This window comes from Oncorhynchus clarkii, chromosome 8 (genome assembly GCF_045791955.1).
Source record: "Oncorhynchus clarkii lewisi isolate Uvic-CL-2024 chromosome 8, UVic_Ocla_1.0, whole genome shotgun sequence".
In the NCBI taxonomy this organism is placed as follows: Eukaryota; Metazoa; Chordata; class Actinopteri; order Salmoniformes; family Salmonidae; genus Oncorhynchus; species Oncorhynchus clarkii.
In genome coordinates this window covers 1424332-1441466 of record NC_092154.1, presented here as the reverse complement: position 1 = coordinate 1441466, position 17135 = coordinate 1424332, and the positions used below count along the sequence as shown (strand labels likewise).

Here is a 17135-nt window from a genome sequence, read left to right as displayed (position 1 = left end):
AGCTCCTCCTAATCAATGTGTTTTGTTTTATTGATTGTTCTTGGTTGTTAGTGTGTTTAAACAGCTCTTCCCTTCAGACTGTTTTAGTGTCATCGTTCTGGCTCGTTCCCTTCCAGCCTACACTACCCAGAGACACCTAGAATACCTTTCTTCTGGTCTTTCTTCTCTTCTGTTCATTACCATGAAGAAGCTGTGATTTGCTTACCAAGAGCTTGTAGCCAATCAGACGCACCATAGAATCCTATTCTCAACCAATGATTGCTGTTGTAATATTTGCATACAGGGGGCTCGACCAATCCCGTGGCATATACAGGAGCAACGTTTGTGTGTCTGGCCTATAGGCAGAGATAACGGTCTACATATGATTAGCATGTGGTTATGGAAGGTGTTTCGTATTGATCCAGTGTGTGGTGACAGTTCTCAGCTTGCGCCGTGGACCTGCTGGTTGAACTCTTCGATCCTCTGGAGGGAATAATATTTCTGTAGCACAACATGCCTAAAAGGAAGGTGAGTCTGGCTGTTTTTAAACCGATACTACTTGTGAATGTAGTTTATGTTGTATTCGAGAGAGGATCGCACTGTGTCGCTGCCTCCCATTGGTTCTATTTAGCGACGCCGACCCGGAACATTGCCGGTTAGAACGGTTCAGTTGTGACCGTTTGATCGGGAGGGGAGTCTAGAGGGGATGCGCTAGACATGTCGGCATTCCTCCGTGTTATTCGGTGTGTTTTATGTCTAAGCCCCTGCTCTCCGTGGCCGGTGTGTTGGCCACTGTCCCCTTCCTGCCTGTCCACCCACACCAGAAAGTCTGTCACCACTCCGTGCACTTCTCGCGCTCCGGAATGTCACCCATCCAGCCGGTAGGGATGAGTGCCACACTGTCGCAGCTTAATTTTAAAGTGACCGCTTTATTCCTTAGTGACTGCGTGTTAGTGTGTCCGTTTCACCGATGGGCTTAATCTGTGTATGAAGGACAGATGTCTGCCTTTACTTATTTTGTAGTATTATAAAACAATTTTACAGCGACACCCTCTTCTTCCTCCTTCACCCTCCCTCTCTCTGTCGCCTTTCAGACCCATATATAACCACACTGACATTCAAAACCTACAGAGCGAGAGGAGAGGAGAGGAGGGGGAGAGGGATTGGGGCTGGTTATAGAGGGCAGCAATAGCCTATCAAAACAGCCATTTGTTTGTGGCTGTGGTGCATTGTATTAGGGAACACACAGGGTCGGGGTATTGTTATAAGAAGTGGGCTGTTTTACAACGTTTCCCTCTGAGGACAGAGCGAGAAAGAGAGGGTTGGAGGTCATCAATACATCATTCTGAGGCATTTGCCTGTTTTACTGAGAGGAAGACCATAGATGGGCTGCTGCCTACCTGTCTCCACACCTGCCGAGCTGCCTACCTACCTACCTACCGAGCTGCCTACCTACCTGTCTTCCTGCCTACACACCAGCCTACCTGCCTACACACCTGCCTGCCAAGCTGTCTGTCTACCTACCTACCTGCCCAGCTTTCTACCTACCTGCCGAGCTGCCTACCTACCTGCCTAGCTGTCTACACACCCGCCTAGCTGTTTACCTGCCTGCCTACCTGTCTTCCTGCCTACACACCAGCCTACCTGCCTACACACCTGCCTGCCAAGCTGTCTGTCTACCTACCTACCTGTTGAGCTGTCTACCTGCCTAGCTGCCTAAATACCTGCCTAGCTGGCTACACACCTGCCTAGCTGTCTGTCTAGACACCTGCCTAGCTGTCTGTCTGCTTAGCTGTCTACCTATCTACCTCAACAGCTGCCTAGCTGTCTACACACCTGCCTAGCTGTTTACCTACCTACCTACCTACCTACCAACCTACCTACCTACCTGTCTAGCTGCCTACACACCTGCCTAGCTGTCTGTCTAGACATATGCCTAGCTGTCTGCCTAGCTGTCTACCTATCTACCTCCACACCTGCCTAGCAGTCTCCCTGCCTAGCTCGCTACTTGCCTACCTTTCTACACACCTGCCTAGCTGTCTGCCTGCCCACACACTGGACTAGCTGTCTACCTAGCTACCTGTCTACACACCCGCCTGCCAAGCTGTCTACACACCAGCCTACCTGCCTACACCGCTGTCTACACACCTGCCTGCCAAGCTGTCTAGCAGCCTCCACACCTGCCTAGCAGTCTGCCTATCTACCGCCACACCTTCCCGCATAGCTGCTTACACATGTGCCTACCTACCTGCCTGCCGAGCTGCCTACCTTCCTACACACCTGCCTACCTTCCTACACACCTGCCTAGCTGGCTACACACCTGCCTACACACCCGCCTACCTGCCTACACCGCTGCCTACCCGTCTGCCTACCCGTCTGCCTACCCGTCTGCCTAGCTGCTTACCTACCTGCCTAGCTGTCTGCCTAGCTGCTTACCTACCTGCCGAGCTATCTAGCTGTCTGCCTACCTGCCAAGCTTCCTAGCTGTCTGCCTAACTGCTTACCTACCTGCTGTCTGCCTAGCTGTCTGCCTAGCTGCTTAGCTGCCTAGCTGTCTGCATAGCTGCTTACCTACCTGCCTAGCTGCTTGCCTAGCTGTCTGCCTACCTGCTGAGCTTCCTAGCTGGCTACACACCTGCCTACCTGCCTAGCTGTCTTCATACCTTCCAGCCTACCTGTCTAGCTCTCTACACACTAGCCAACCTGCCTACGCACTAGCCAACCTGCCTACACACTAGCCTACCTGCCTACACACTAGCCTACCTGCCTACACACTAGCCTAACTGCCTACACACTAGCCTACCTGCCCCGCCCCCTGTCACTCAAGAAGCTCATTTGTTGTTCCTCGACCAGGAGACCGCTGTGTTCAGTCTGCATGGTCAATATCGCAACAGTGTTGATGACGGCTGTTTTCACTTTGCGTTCGGAAAGTTTTCAGACCCGTTGACTTTGCCAACATTTTGAATACAGCCTTATTCTAAAATGGATTCAATTGGTTTTTTTCCCACCTCATAATGACAAAACAAAAACAGATTTTTTTTTTTTTATTCTCATTTTTTATATATCTATATAAAAACTAATTTACAGTGTTCAGACCCTTTAAGTACTTTGAATGAAATCAAATGTATTTATATAGCCCTTCGTACATCAGCTGATATCTCAAAGTGCTGTACAGAAACTCCGCCTAAAACCCCAAACAGCAAGCAATGCAGGTGTAGAAGCACGGTGGCTAGGAAAAACTCCCTAGAAAGGCCAAAACCTAGGAAGAAACCTAGAGAGGAACCAGGCTCTTCTGGCTGTGCCGGGTGGAAATTATAACAGAACATGGCCAAGATGTTCAAATGTTCATAAATGACCAGCATGGTCAAATAATAATAATCACAGGCAGAACAGTTGAAACTGGAGCAGCAGCACGGCCAGGTGGACTGGGGACAGCAAGGAGTCATGTCAGGTAATCCTGAGGCACGGTCCGAGAGAGAATTAGAGAAAGCACACTTAAATTCACACAGGACACCGAATAGGACAGGAGAAGTACTCCAGATATAACAAACTGACCCTAGCCCCCCGACACAAACTACTGCAGCATAAATACTGGAGGCTGCGACAGGAGGGGTCAGGAGACGTTGTGGCCCCATCCGAGGACACCCCCTTGAAGCACCTTTGTCAGCGAGTCTTCTTGGGTATGATGCTACAAGTTTGGCACACCTGTATTTGGGGAGTTTCTCCCATTCTTCTCTGCAGATCCTCTCATGCTCTGTCAGGTTGGATGGGCAGTGTTGCTGCACAGCTATTTTCAGGTTTCTCCAGAGATGTTTTATCGGGTCCAGGCTCTGGCTGGGCCACTCGAAGACATTCAGAAACTTGTCCCGAAGCCACTCCTGTATTGTCTTAGCTGTGTGCTTTGGGTCGTTGTCCTGTATGAAGGTGAACCTTCGCCCCAGTCTGAGGTTTTAATCAAGGATCTCTCTCTGTACTTTGCTCTGTTCATCTTTCCCTTGATCCTGACTAGTCTCCCAGTCCCTACCTCTGAAAAACATCGCCACAGCATGATGATGCCACCACCATGCTTCACCGTAGGGATGGTACCAGGTTTCCTCTAGACGTGACACTTGGCATTCAGGCCAAAGAGTTCAACTTGGTTTCATCAGACCAGAAAGTCTTGTTTCTCATGGTCTGAGAGTGCCTTTGATGCCTTTTGGTAAACTCCAGGTGGGCTGTCATGTGCCTTTTTACTGAGGAGTGGCCTCCGTCTAGCCTCTCTACCATAAAGGCATGATTGGTGGATTGCTGCAGAGTTGGTTGTCCTTCTGGAACAACTCTTCCATCTCTACTGAGGAACTGTAGAGCTCTGCCAGTGTGACGATCAGGATCTTGGTCACCACCCTGACCAAGGCCCTTCTCCCCCTGATTGCTCAGTCTGGCCCCACGGCCAGCTCTAGGAAGAGTCTTGGTGGTTCCAAACTTCTTCCATTTAAGAATGACTGAGGCCACTATGTTCTTGTGGACCTTCAATGCTACAGCCATTTATTTGATACCCTTCCCCAGATCTGTGCCTCGACACAATCCTGTCTCGGAGCTCTACGGACCTCATGGCTTGGTTTCCAAATCATGTCAAATCAATTGGATTTACCACAGGTGGGCTCCGATCAAGTAGTAGAAACATCTCAAGGATGATCAATGGAGACAGGATGCACCTGAGCTAAATTTAGAGTCTCATAGCAAAGGGGCTGAATACTTTTTAAAATAAGATATTTCTGTTTTTTTATTTGTAATACATTTGCAAAAATGTCTAAACCTGTTTTCACTTTGTCATAATGAGGTATTCTGTAGATTGCTTAGGAAAATGTGTATTTAACCTCTACAGGTGACTGCGGGATGGTTCTGCTAACGTAGCCTAATGTGTTTAGAGGTTGTAACAAGAACTGCCCAGGACATATCTGATATGGACAGAAAGCTTCAATTATTTTTAATCTAACTGCACTGTCCAATTTACAGTGAAATAATACCATGTTGTTTGAGGAGGGTGCACAATTATGAATCTATTAATAAACCAAATAGGCACATTTGGGAAATCTTGATACAACATTTTGAACTGAAATACAATGGTTCATTGAATCAGTCTAAAACTTTGCACATACACTGCTGCCATCTAGTGGCCAAAACCCAATCTTCTTTCACATGGAATATTACATTTATTTTGCATTTCAAAGATGTATTATCTTTTACCAGATCTAATGTGTTATGTTCTCCTATATTAATTTCACATTTCCACAAACTTCAAATTGTATCAATAGCATATCCCTGCTTCAGGTCCTGAGCTACAGGCAGTTGGATATGTTAGGCTCTGATACTGTATAGTTATAGTTTGTCTTTATGAGGTCTCTGGATCCTCTGCTTCTCATTGGTCACTGTGTCACTTTATTCATAACTATTATGTTACCCTACACACACACACACACACACACACACACTCACACCACAGACAGACCATCACACTCACACCACAGACAGCCCATCACACTCACACCACAGGCAGCCCATCACATTCACACCACAGACAGCCCATCACACTCACACCACAGACAGCCCATCCAATTTTACAGCGACACCCTCTTCTTCCTCCTTCACCCTCCCTCTCTCTGTCGCCTTTCAGACCCATATATAACCACACTGACATTCAAAACCTACAGAGCGAGAGGAGAGGAGAGGAGGGGGAGAGGGATTGGGGCTGGTTATAGAGGGCAGCAATAGCCTATCAAAACAGCCATTTGTTTGTGGCTGTGGTGCATTGTATTAGGGAACACACAGGGTCGGGGTATTGTTATAAGAAGTGGGCTGTTTTACAACGTTTCCCTCTGAGGACAGAGCGAGAAAGAGAGGGTTGGAGGTCATCAATACATCATTCTGAGGCATTTGCCTGTTTTACTGAGAGGAAGACCATAGATGGGCTGCTGCCTACCTGTCTCCACACCTGCCGAGCTGCCTACCTACCTACCTACCGAGCTGCCTACCTACCTGTCTTCCTGCCTACACACCAGCCTACCTGCCTACACACCTGCCTGCCAAGCTGTCTGTCTACCTACCTACCTGCCCAGCTTTCTACCTACCTGCCGAGCTGCCTACCTACCTGCCTAGCTGTCTACACACCCGCCTAGCTGTTTACCTGCCTGCCTACCTGTCTTCCTGCCTACACACCAGCCTACCTGCCTACACACCTGCCTGCCAAGCTGTCTGTCTACCTACCTACCTGTTGAGCTGTCTACCTGCCTAGCTGCCTAAATACCTGCCTAGCTGGCTACACACCTGCCTAGCTGTCTGTCTAGACACCTGCCTAGCTGTCTGTCTGCTTAGCTGTCTACCTATCTACCTCAACAGCTGCCTAGCTGTCTACACACCTGCCTAGCTGTTTACCTACCTACCTACCTACCTACCAACCTACCTACCTACCTGTCTAGCTGCCTACACACCTGCCTAGCTGTCTGTCTAGACATATGCCTAGCTGTCTGCCTAGCTGTCTACCTATCTACCTCCACACCTGCCTAGCAGTCTCCCTGCCTAGCTCGCTACTTGCCTACCTTTCTACACACCTGCCTAGCTGTCTGCCTGCCCACACACTGGACTAGCTGTCTACCTAGCTACCTGTCTACACACCCGCCTGCCAAGCTGTCTACACACCAGCCTACCTGCCTACACCGCTGTCTACACACCTGCCTGCCAAGCTGTCTAGCAGCCTCCACACCTGCCTAGCAGTCTGCCTATCTACCGCCACACCTTCCCGCATAGCTGCTTACACATGTGCCTACCTACCTGCCTGCCGAGCTGCCTACCTTCCTACACACCTGCCTACCTTCCTACACACCTGCCTAGCTGGCTACACACCTGCCTACACACCCGCCTACCTGCCTACACCGCTGCCTACCCGTCTGCCTACCCGTCTGCCTACCCGTCTGCCTAGCTGCTTACCTACCTGCCTAGCTGTCTGCCTAGCTGCTTACCTACCTGCCGAGCTATCTAGCTGTCTGCCTACCTGCCAAGCTTCCTAGCTGTCTGCCTAACTGCTTACCTACCTGCTGTCTGCCTAGCTGTCTGCCTAGCTGCTTAGCTGCCTAGCTGTCTGCATAGCTGCTTACCTACCTGCCTAGCTGCTTGCCTAGCTGTCTGCCTACCTGCTGAGCTTCCTAGCTGGCTACACACCTGCCTACCTGCCTAGCTGTCTTCATACCTTCCAGCCTACCTGTCTAGCTCTCTACACACTAGCCAACCTGCCTACGCACTAGCCAACCTGCCTACACACTAGCCTACCTGCCTACACACTAGCCTACCTGCCTACACACTAGCCTAACTGCCTACACACTAGCCTACCTGCCCCGCCCCCTGTCACTCAAGAAGCTCATTTGTTGTTCCTCGACCAGGAGACCGCTGTGTTCAGTCTGCATGGTCAATATCGCAACAGTGTTGATGACGGCTGTTTTCACTTTGCGTTCGGAAAGTTTTCAGACCCGTTGACTTTGCCAACATTTTGAATACAGCCTTATTCTAAAATGGATTCAATTGGTTTTTTTCCCACCTCATAATGACAAAACAAAAACAGATTTTTTTTTTTTATTCTCATTTTTTATATATCTATATAAAAACTAATTTACAGTGTTCAGACCCTTTAAGTACTTTGAATGAAATCAAATGTATTTATATAGCCCTTCGTACATCAGCTGATATCTCAAAGTGCTGTACAGAAACTCCGCCTAAAACCCCAAACAGCAAGCAATGCAGGTGTAGAAGCACGGTGGCTAGGAAAAACTCCCTAGAAAGGCCAAAACCTAGGAAGAAACCTAGAGAGGAACCAGGCTCTTCTGGCTGTGCCGGGTGGAAATTATAACAGAACATGGCCAAGATGTTCAAATGTTCATAAATGACCAGCATGGTCAAATAATAATAATCACAGGCAGAACAGTTGAAACTGGAGCAGCAGCACGGCCAGGTGGACTGGGGACAGCAAGGAGTCATGTCAGGTAATCCTGAGGCACGGTCCGAGAGAGAATTAGAGAAAGCACACTTAAATTCACACAGGACACCGAATAGGACAGGAGAAGTACTCCAGATATAACAAACTGACCCTAGCCCCCCGACACAAACTACTGCAGCATAAATACTGGAGGCTGCGACAGGAGGGGTCAGGAGACGTTGTGGCCCCATCCGAGGACACCCCCTTGAAGCACCTTTGTCAGCGAGTCTTCTTGGGTATGATGCTACAAGTTTGGCACACCTGTATTTGGGGAGTTTCTCCCATTCTTCTCTGCAGATCCTCTCATGCTCTGTCAGGTTGGATGGGCAGTGTTGCTGCACAGCTATTTTCAGGTTTCTCCAGAGATGTTTTATCGGGTCCAGGCTCTGGCTGGGCCACTCGAAGACATTCAGAAACTTGTCCCGAAGCCACTCCTGTATTGTCTTAGCTGTGTGCTTTGGGTCGTTGTCCTGTATGAAGGTGAACCTTCGCCCCAGTCTGAGGTTTTAATCAAGGATCTCTCTCTGTACTTTGCTCTGTTCATCTTTCCCTTGATCCTGACTAGTCTCCCAGTCCCTACCTCTGAAAAACATCGCCACAGCATGATGATGCCACCACCATGCTTCACCGTAGGGATGGTACCAGGTTTCCTCTAGACGTGACACTTGGCATTCAGGCCAAAGAGTTCAACTTGGTTTCATCAGACCAGAAAGTCTTGTTTCTCATGGTCTGAGAGTGCCTTTGATGCCTTTTGGTAAACTCCAGGTGGGCTGTCATGTGCCTTTTTACTGAGGAGTGGCCTCCGTCTAGCCTCTCTACCATAAAGGCATGATTGGTGGATTGCTGCAGAGTTGGTTGTCCTTCTGGAACAACTCTTCCATCTCTACTGAGGAACTGTAGAGCTCTGCCAGTGTGACGATCAGGATCTTGGTCACCACCCTGACCAAGGCCCTTCTCCCCCTGATTGCTCAGTCTGGCCCCACGGCCAGCTCTAGGAAGAGTCTTGGTGGTTCCAAACTTCTTCCATTTAAGAATGACTGAGGCCACTATGTTCTTGTGGACCTTCAATGCTACAGCCATTTATTTGATACCCTTCCCCAGATCTGTGCCTCGACACAATCCTGTCTCGGAGCTCTACGGACCTCATGGCTTGGTTTCCAAATCATGTCAAATCAATTGGATTTACCACAGGTGGGCTCCGATCAAGTAGTAGAAACATCTCAAGGATGATCAATGGAGACAGGATGCACCTGAGCTAAATTTAGAGTCTCATAGCAAAGGGGCTGAATACTTTTTAAAATAAGATATTTCTGTTTTTTTATTTGTAATACATTTGCAAAAATGTCTAAACCTGTTTTCACTTTGTCATAATGAGGTATTCTGTAGATTGCTTAGGAAAATGTGTATTTAACCTCTACAGGTGACTGCGGGATGGTTCTGCTAACGTAGCCTAATGTGTTTAGAGGTTGTAACAAGAACTGCCCAGGACATATCTGATATGGACAGAAAGCTTCAATTATTTTTAATCTAACTGCACTGTCCAATTTACAGTGAAATAATACCATGTTGTTTGAGGAGGGTGCACAATTATGAATCTATTAATAAACCAAATAGGCACATTTGGGAAATCTTGATACAACATTTTGAACTGAAATACAATGGTTCATTGAATCAGTCTAAAACTTTGCACATACACTGCTGCCATCTAGTGGCCAAAACCCAATCTTCTTTCACATGGAATATTACATTTATTTTGCATTTCAAAGATGTATTATCTTTTACCAGATCTAATGTGTTATGTTCTCCTATATTAATTTCACATTTCCACAAACTTCAAATTGTATCAATAGCATATCCCTGCTTCAGGTCCTGAGCTACAGGCAGTTGGATATGTCATTTTAGGTGAAAATTGAAGAAGAAAAAAAAGGTTTCTGATCCTTATTAATCAATTGTAGAATAAGGTTACGTAACAATGTGGAAGAAGAGAAGGGGTCTGAATACTTTCTGAATGCACTGTGAATCCACTAGCTTTATATAATTACATTATTAGTTTGTTTCTTACATCTGCAAAAAGCTAGTTTGTCCTTTTTCTTAGCAAGTTGGGCCTAAATCTTGTTAGCTGCTAATTGCTCATTTCTAATTGCTAATCTCTACCTGGCTAATAAATGCATAGCTAACATAACTAGCTATACTGCCTGATAATACCAATGATGGTGTAGACCTACATCTGCATGTTTTTTGTGCAACAGTATTTTCCAAATGAAATATGCAAAGCAAGAATATGTTAGCTACTTCATGTAGCTAGGAGAACATTCAATGTAGCCAAAGATTATAGGGTTTATAGCTCCTACCCTGTCCCAGTCAAATCAAATCAAAACCTAGATTTGGTTTATAGCTCCTACCCTGTCCCAGTCAAATCAAATCAAAACCTAGATTTGATTTATAGCTCCTACCCTGTCCCAGTCAAATCAAATCAAAACCTAGATTTGATTTATAGCTCCTACCCTGTCCCAGTCAAATCAAATCAAATCAAAACCTAGATTTGATTTATAGCTCCTACCCTGTCCCAGTCAAATCAAATCCTAGATTTGATTTATAGCTCTTACCCTGTCCCAGTCAAATCAAATCAAATCCTAGATTTGATTTATAGCTCCTATCCTGTCCCAGTAACTCCTCTCTGGCATTTTAATTTGTTGCTATGTCAAACTGTATTCAAAGTTCCCACTATTATATTCTAACTATAGAATGAAAATAATTCCAGTAGTTCAGCCAATTGTTTTGCTCTAAATCGCAAGTCAAATCGCAATTGCAACATTTGGCTAAAAATAAGGCCTAGATGATAATTTTTTTGTTCATATCGTGCAGTCCTACTTGGCAGTGTGGAAATGATCTCAAATCGGTGCAGGATAATAATGTATTTTAGGTTGAATTGAACAGTATAAGACAATCAGAATGGAGAAAGACCCATTGACATTACTCAGAATGTATGTGTTGCCACCCTAGGGTCACAACTCATAAAGCACATTTCGAACTTTCATTATTCCAAAAATATAAATTGGCATCATTCCGTCCATTTTTTTTGTTGTAATTATTATTATTTTTTTACTGTGACATAAGGGTGAAACGGTACATTTATTCATATTGAACCGTTCGGTCCACGGTACATTTATTCATATTGAACCGTTCGGTACAGGGTCCACGGTACATTTATTCATATTGAACCGTTCGGTACAGGGTCCACGGTACATTTATTCATATTGAACCGTTCGGTACAGGGTCCACGGTACATTTATTCATATTGAACCGTTCGGTACAGGGTCCACGGTACATTTATTCATATTGAACCGTTCGGTACAGGGTCCACGGTACATTTATTCATATTGAACCGTTCGGTACAGGGTCCACGGTACATTTATTCATATTGAACCGTTCGGTACAGCGTCCACGGTACATTTATTCATATTGAACCGTTCGGTACAGGGTCCACGGTACATTTATTCATATTGAACCGTTCGGTCCACGGTACATTTATTCATATTGAACCGTTCGGTCCATGGTACATTTATTCATATTGAACCGTTCGGTCCACGGTACATTTATTCATATTGAACCGTTCGGTCCACGGTACATTTATTCATATTGAACCGTTCGGTACAGGGTCCACGGTACATTTATTATTATTGAACCGTTCGGTACAGGGTCCACGGTATATTTATTCATATTGAACCGTTCGGTACAGGGTCCACGGTACATTTATTCATATTGAACCGTTCGGTCCACGGTACATTTATTCATATTGAACCGTTCGGTACAGGGTCCACGGTATATTTATTCATATTGAACCGTTCGGTACAGGGTCCACGGTGAACTGCGAACTGAACAAAACATTAATCATATATTATAGCTAGGAAAAATTATTTCATTGTATACATTTTTTAAAAATAAAATATATTATTGCATAAACCAATGGCGTATAAATTAACGTGGGATAAATATCCACGTAGTAATAAAGTTTTATAGTTGTCTGCAGCTCATTAGTTATGAAGGAAAAGAGCGTCGTAGCCGCAATTAGCTTAAATAGCGAACTGCTAATTCCTTCATATTTGTTATTTTACCAGGTAAGTTGACTGAACACATTCTCATTTGCAGCAACAACCTGGGGAATAGTTACAGGAGAGAGGAGGGGGATGAATGAGCCAGTTGTAAACTGGGGATTATTAGGTGACTGTGATGGTTTGAGGGCCAGATTGGGAATTTAGCCAGGACACCAGGGTTAACACCCCTACTCTTACAATAAGTGCAATGGGATCTTTAATGACCTCAGAGTCAGGACACCCGTTTAACGTCCCATCCGAAAGACGGCACCCTACACAGGATAATTTTTTAGACCAGAGGAAAGAGTGCCTCCTACTGGCCCTCCAACACCACTTCCAGCAGCATCTGGTCTCCCATCCAGGAACTGGTGGATTAAACGGCAACCAATCGGAAACTACTTCTCTTCACGGCCTTCAGGCAACAACATGAGCGGGTGTTCTCCACAGCTAAGCCCATCTGTGCTCACTGCAGATCATCTTCTTGAAGAAAAACTTGAATCTGATAAATCTAAGTAACCAGTCCATTGGTCCTATTTTAAGGCACAGCTACGTGACTTAATGTTGATATGCTGCTGGACTATGCACTCCTGTTGAAGATCTGTTTTAAATGACTGTTTTATTTCATGTTATAAGGCTGTCACGATTTTCTTCCTGGGAAGGAGAGGAGGACCAAAATGCAGCATGGTTATTTATAAACATCTTTAATGAAAGATGACAACGTGAACACTACAAAATAAGAGAACGTGGGAAAAACCGAAACAGTCCTAACTGGTGCAAAACACAGAGACCGGAACAATCACCCACAAGATACCTAAAGAATATGGCTGCCTAAATATGGTTCCCAATCAGAGACAACGATAAACACCTGCCAGGCAACCATAGACTTACCTAGAACAATCAACTGAACACAACCCCATAGACTACAAAAACCCTAGATAAGACAAAACACATAAATCCCCCATGTCACACCCTGGCCTAACCAAAATAATAAAGAAAACACAGAATACTAAGGCTGACAAAGGCACTGCGGTTTTTTGTTGTCCCTTTGTTTCCGTATGCTCCAGGGAATTCAAGCTACGCATACTTACTATTATAATAAATGGAAAATCTAAATACAAATGACATATTTCTCGGGCATTTATTTTGTCGATGTATTGAAACCGAACTGTGTGTTTTGTGAACCATTTCACCACTACTGTGATGATATTAAGGCCATATCGCCCAGCCCTACTGTTTACACATCTGCCTAGGTGTGTGTGTGACAGGTTCTAAATTCCTCCTTATCAATGACAGACCATAGTAAACACAATTCCTCTCATTTATACAATACTGGCATGATCTGTGATGTCCAGGGTCACTGTATGACCTCATCTATGTTATTGTAACGTTCTCATCTCCACTGCCCCTGAGGCTGAGAGATTGTATCTGCTGGGATTCATGATCTCTAGTTCTATGCCCTCTCTCTTCTTCACTCTCTCCTCTCATCTTCAGTAATAATCTTTATCTCTAACACGGATCCCAAACCAGCTGCGAGCGTGCGCCATCGTGCATAAATTTATTTTGTCCCCCGACACCAAACACGATCACAACATGCAGGTCAAAATATCAAAACAAACTCTGAACCAATTACATTAATTTGGGGACAGGTCGAAAAGCATTAAACATTTATGTCAATTTAGCTAGCTTGCACTTGCTATCTAATTTGTCCTGGGATATAAACATTGAGTTGTTATTTTAACTGAAATGGACAAGGTCCTCCACTCTGACAATTAATCCACACATAAAACAGTTAACCGAATTGTTTCTAGTCATCTCCCCTCCTTCTAGGCTTTTTCTTCTATTGACTTTATATTGCAATTGACAACTTTCATAAATTAGGTACATTACCGCCACTGACCTCGTTCGTCTTTCAGTCACCCACATGGGTATAACCAATGAGGAGATGGCACGTAGGTACCTGCTTCTATAAACCAATGAGGAGATGGGAGTGGCAGGACCTGCAACGCGATCTGCATCACAAATAGAACTGACTTCTATTTACAACACAGATGCTCGTTAGCGTGTGCGAGCAGTGTGGGTGCAATAATTGAATAATATAGATTTCTAAATTTATTTTGCAACGCTCGCACACACACGACGCGAGTGGTGTAGTCAGCCTGTTAGTCAAGAAGCTATCTGCTCCAGTCTAGAGGCAGGTTTCCCAGACAGGTTCATCCTTGAGAAACTTGGTACTTCCAGCTGTGAAACCGGTGTGTGTGTGTTCCTGGATGTCGAATGCTGACATATCTGTGATTGACCTGGAGCCTCACCTGTTATACAGTATACTGGCTATACGGTACAGTGGCTATACATATAAGGTAAGTCAGGAACCAATGTAGTCAGTCAGGAAAGCTAAGGCTTTTTCAAACAGAAATTAGCTTCCTGTAACACTAATTCCAAAAAGTTCTGGGACACTGTAAAGTCCATGGAGAACAAGAGCACCTCCTCCCAGCTGCCCACTACACTGAGGATAGGAAACACTGCCACCACCGATGAATCTACGATAATCGAGAATTTCAATAAGCATGAAATTCTTCACGACTGGCCATGCTTTCCACCTGGCTACCCCTACCCCGGCCAACACCTCAGCACCCCCCGAAGCAACTTGCCCAAGCCCCCCCCCCCCCCTAATTTCTCCTTCACCCAAATCCAAACAGCGATGTTCTGAAAGAGCTGCAAAATCTGGACCCCTACAAATCAGCCGGGCTAGACAATCTGGACCCTATCTTTCTGAAATTATCTGGCGAAATTGTTGCAACCCCTATTACTAGCCTATTCAACCTCTCTTTCGTATCGTCTGAGAAGATTGGAAAGCTGCCGCGGTCATACCCCTCTTCAAAGGGGGTGGAACCAAACTGTTAGGCCGGGGCAGGATGGATATAGGTCTTTCTAAAGTCTTCAAAAGCCAAGTTATTAAACAGATCACCGTTTCGAATCCCACCATACCTTCTCCACTATGCAATCTGGTTTCCGAGCTGGTCATGGGTGCACCTCAGCCACGCTCAAGGTCCTAAACGATATCCTAACCGACATCGAAAAAGACAGTACTGTGCATCCGTCTTCATTGACCTGGCCAAGGCTTTCGACTCTGTCAATCACCGCATTCGTATCGGCAGACTCGACAGCCTTGACTTCTCAAATGACTGCCTCGCCTGGTTCACCAACTACTTCTCAGACAGAGTTCAATATGTCAAATCGGATGGCCTGTTGTCCAGACCTCTGGCAGTCTCTATGGGGGCGCCACAGGGTTCAATCCTCGGGCCGACTCCTTTCTCTGTATATATCAATGATGTCGCTCTTTCTGCTGGTGAGTCGCTGATCCACCTCTACGCAGATGACACCATTCTGTGTACTTCTGGCCCTTCTTTGGACACTGTGTTAACTAACCTCCAGACGAGCTTCAATGTCATACAACACTACTTCCGTGGCTTCCAACTGCTTTTAAATGCAAGTAAAACTAAGTGCATGCTCTGATTGCTGCCTGCACCTGCCCGCCCGACTAGCATCACTACTCTGGACGGTTTCAACTTACAATATGTGGACAACTACAAATACCTAGGTGTCTGGTTAGACTGTAAACTCTCCTTCCAGAATCACATTAAACATCTCCAATCCAAAATGAAATCTAGAATCAACTTCCTATTTCGCAACATAGACTCCTTCGCTCATGCTGCCAAACATACCCTCCTAAAACTGACTATTCTGCTGATCCTTGACTTCGGCGATGTCATTTCCAAAATAGCCCCCGACACTACTCAGACTGCATCCATTTTGCTATCACAGTGCCATCTGTTTTGTCACCAAAGCCCCATATACTATCTACCACTGCGACCTCTATGCTCTCGCTGGCTGGCGCTCACTATATATTCGTCGCCAAACCCACTGGCTCCAGGTCATCTATAAGGTAAAGCCCCGCCTTATCTCAGCTCACTGGTCACCATAGCAACACCCACCCGTAGCACCTGCTCCAGCAGGTACATTGCACTGGTCATCCCCAAAGCCAACACTTACTTTGGCCACATTTTCTTCCAGTTCTCTGCTGCCAATAACTGGAAGGAATTACAAAAATCACTGAAGCTGGAGTCTTATAGCTCCCTCACTAGCTTTTAGCATCAGCTGTCAGAGCAGCTTACCGATCACTGTACCTGTACACATCCAATCTGTAAATAGCACACCCAACTACCTCATCCCCATATTGTTATTTATCCTCTTGCTCTTTTGCTCTTTTGCACCCCAGTATCTCTACTTGCACATCATCATCTGCACATCTATCACTCCAGTGTTAACGCCAAATTGTAATCATTTTTTGCCTCTATGGCCTATTTATTGCCTTACCTCCCTACTCTTCTACATTTGCACACACTGTACATGGATCTATTTTTATTTTCTATTGTCTTATTGACGATTATTGTACGTTTGCTTGTGTAACTGTGTTTGTTTGCTTTTATCTTGGTCGCAGTTGTAAATGAGAACTGGTCTACCTGGTTAAATAAAGGTGAAAAAATAAGTCACTCAAAAGAAAATAAATTCCATGTCACTTTTTAGTTAGCTGTCGTTACGCGGTGTGGATGAAGTGTGTTGAAATCTAACTCTCCTGTCTGCGTTTCTTTTAGTCTCCTGAAGGGGCCCATGCCAAGGATGCCTCCAAGGTCACCAAGCAGAAGGTCACCAAGCAGGAGGTAGGAGCTCTGTGTCGTGTTTGTGTGTTTTTAAACAGCAGCAAACGCACTTCTAATGGACCACAGTCACCACACACAGTCCATTCAGCAAACACTCACTGATACATGAAGAGGTATCTTACATACACACTCTATCCAATCCCACACACTACAGGCCCCTCAACACATAACTGATATGCCCCCTGTCCCCTTTCCCCCTCTCGCTCCCTGTGTGTGTGTCTGTGTGTGTCTCTGTCTCTCTCTCTGTGTTTCTCTGTGTGTGTCTCTCTCTCTCTGTGTTTCTGTGTCTCTCTCTCTGTGTCTCTATCTCTCTGTTTCTCTGTGTGTCTCTCTCTGTCTCTC

General features: G+C 45.6%; 1 protein-coding gene across 5 annotated transcripts in view; it reads left to right on the top strand.

The window, feature by feature from the left end:
• The first annotated feature begins 395 nt into the window (after positions 1-395).
• Positions 396-17135, top strand: part of LOC139415456 (high mobility group nucleosomal binding domain 3) — a 42565-nt gene continuing 25825 nt past the window's right edge. For all 5 annotated transcript variants that reach the window (XM_071163546.1, XM_071163547.1, XM_071163544.1 and 2 more), the window contains exons 1-2: positions 396-507; positions 16728-16793. In XM_071163546.1, coding sequence (XP_071019647.1) covers positions 493-507; positions 16728-16793 — 81 coding nt within the window. In that variant the 5' untranslated portion in view covers positions 396-492. The remainder of the gene's footprint in view (positions 508-16727; positions 16794-17135) is intronic.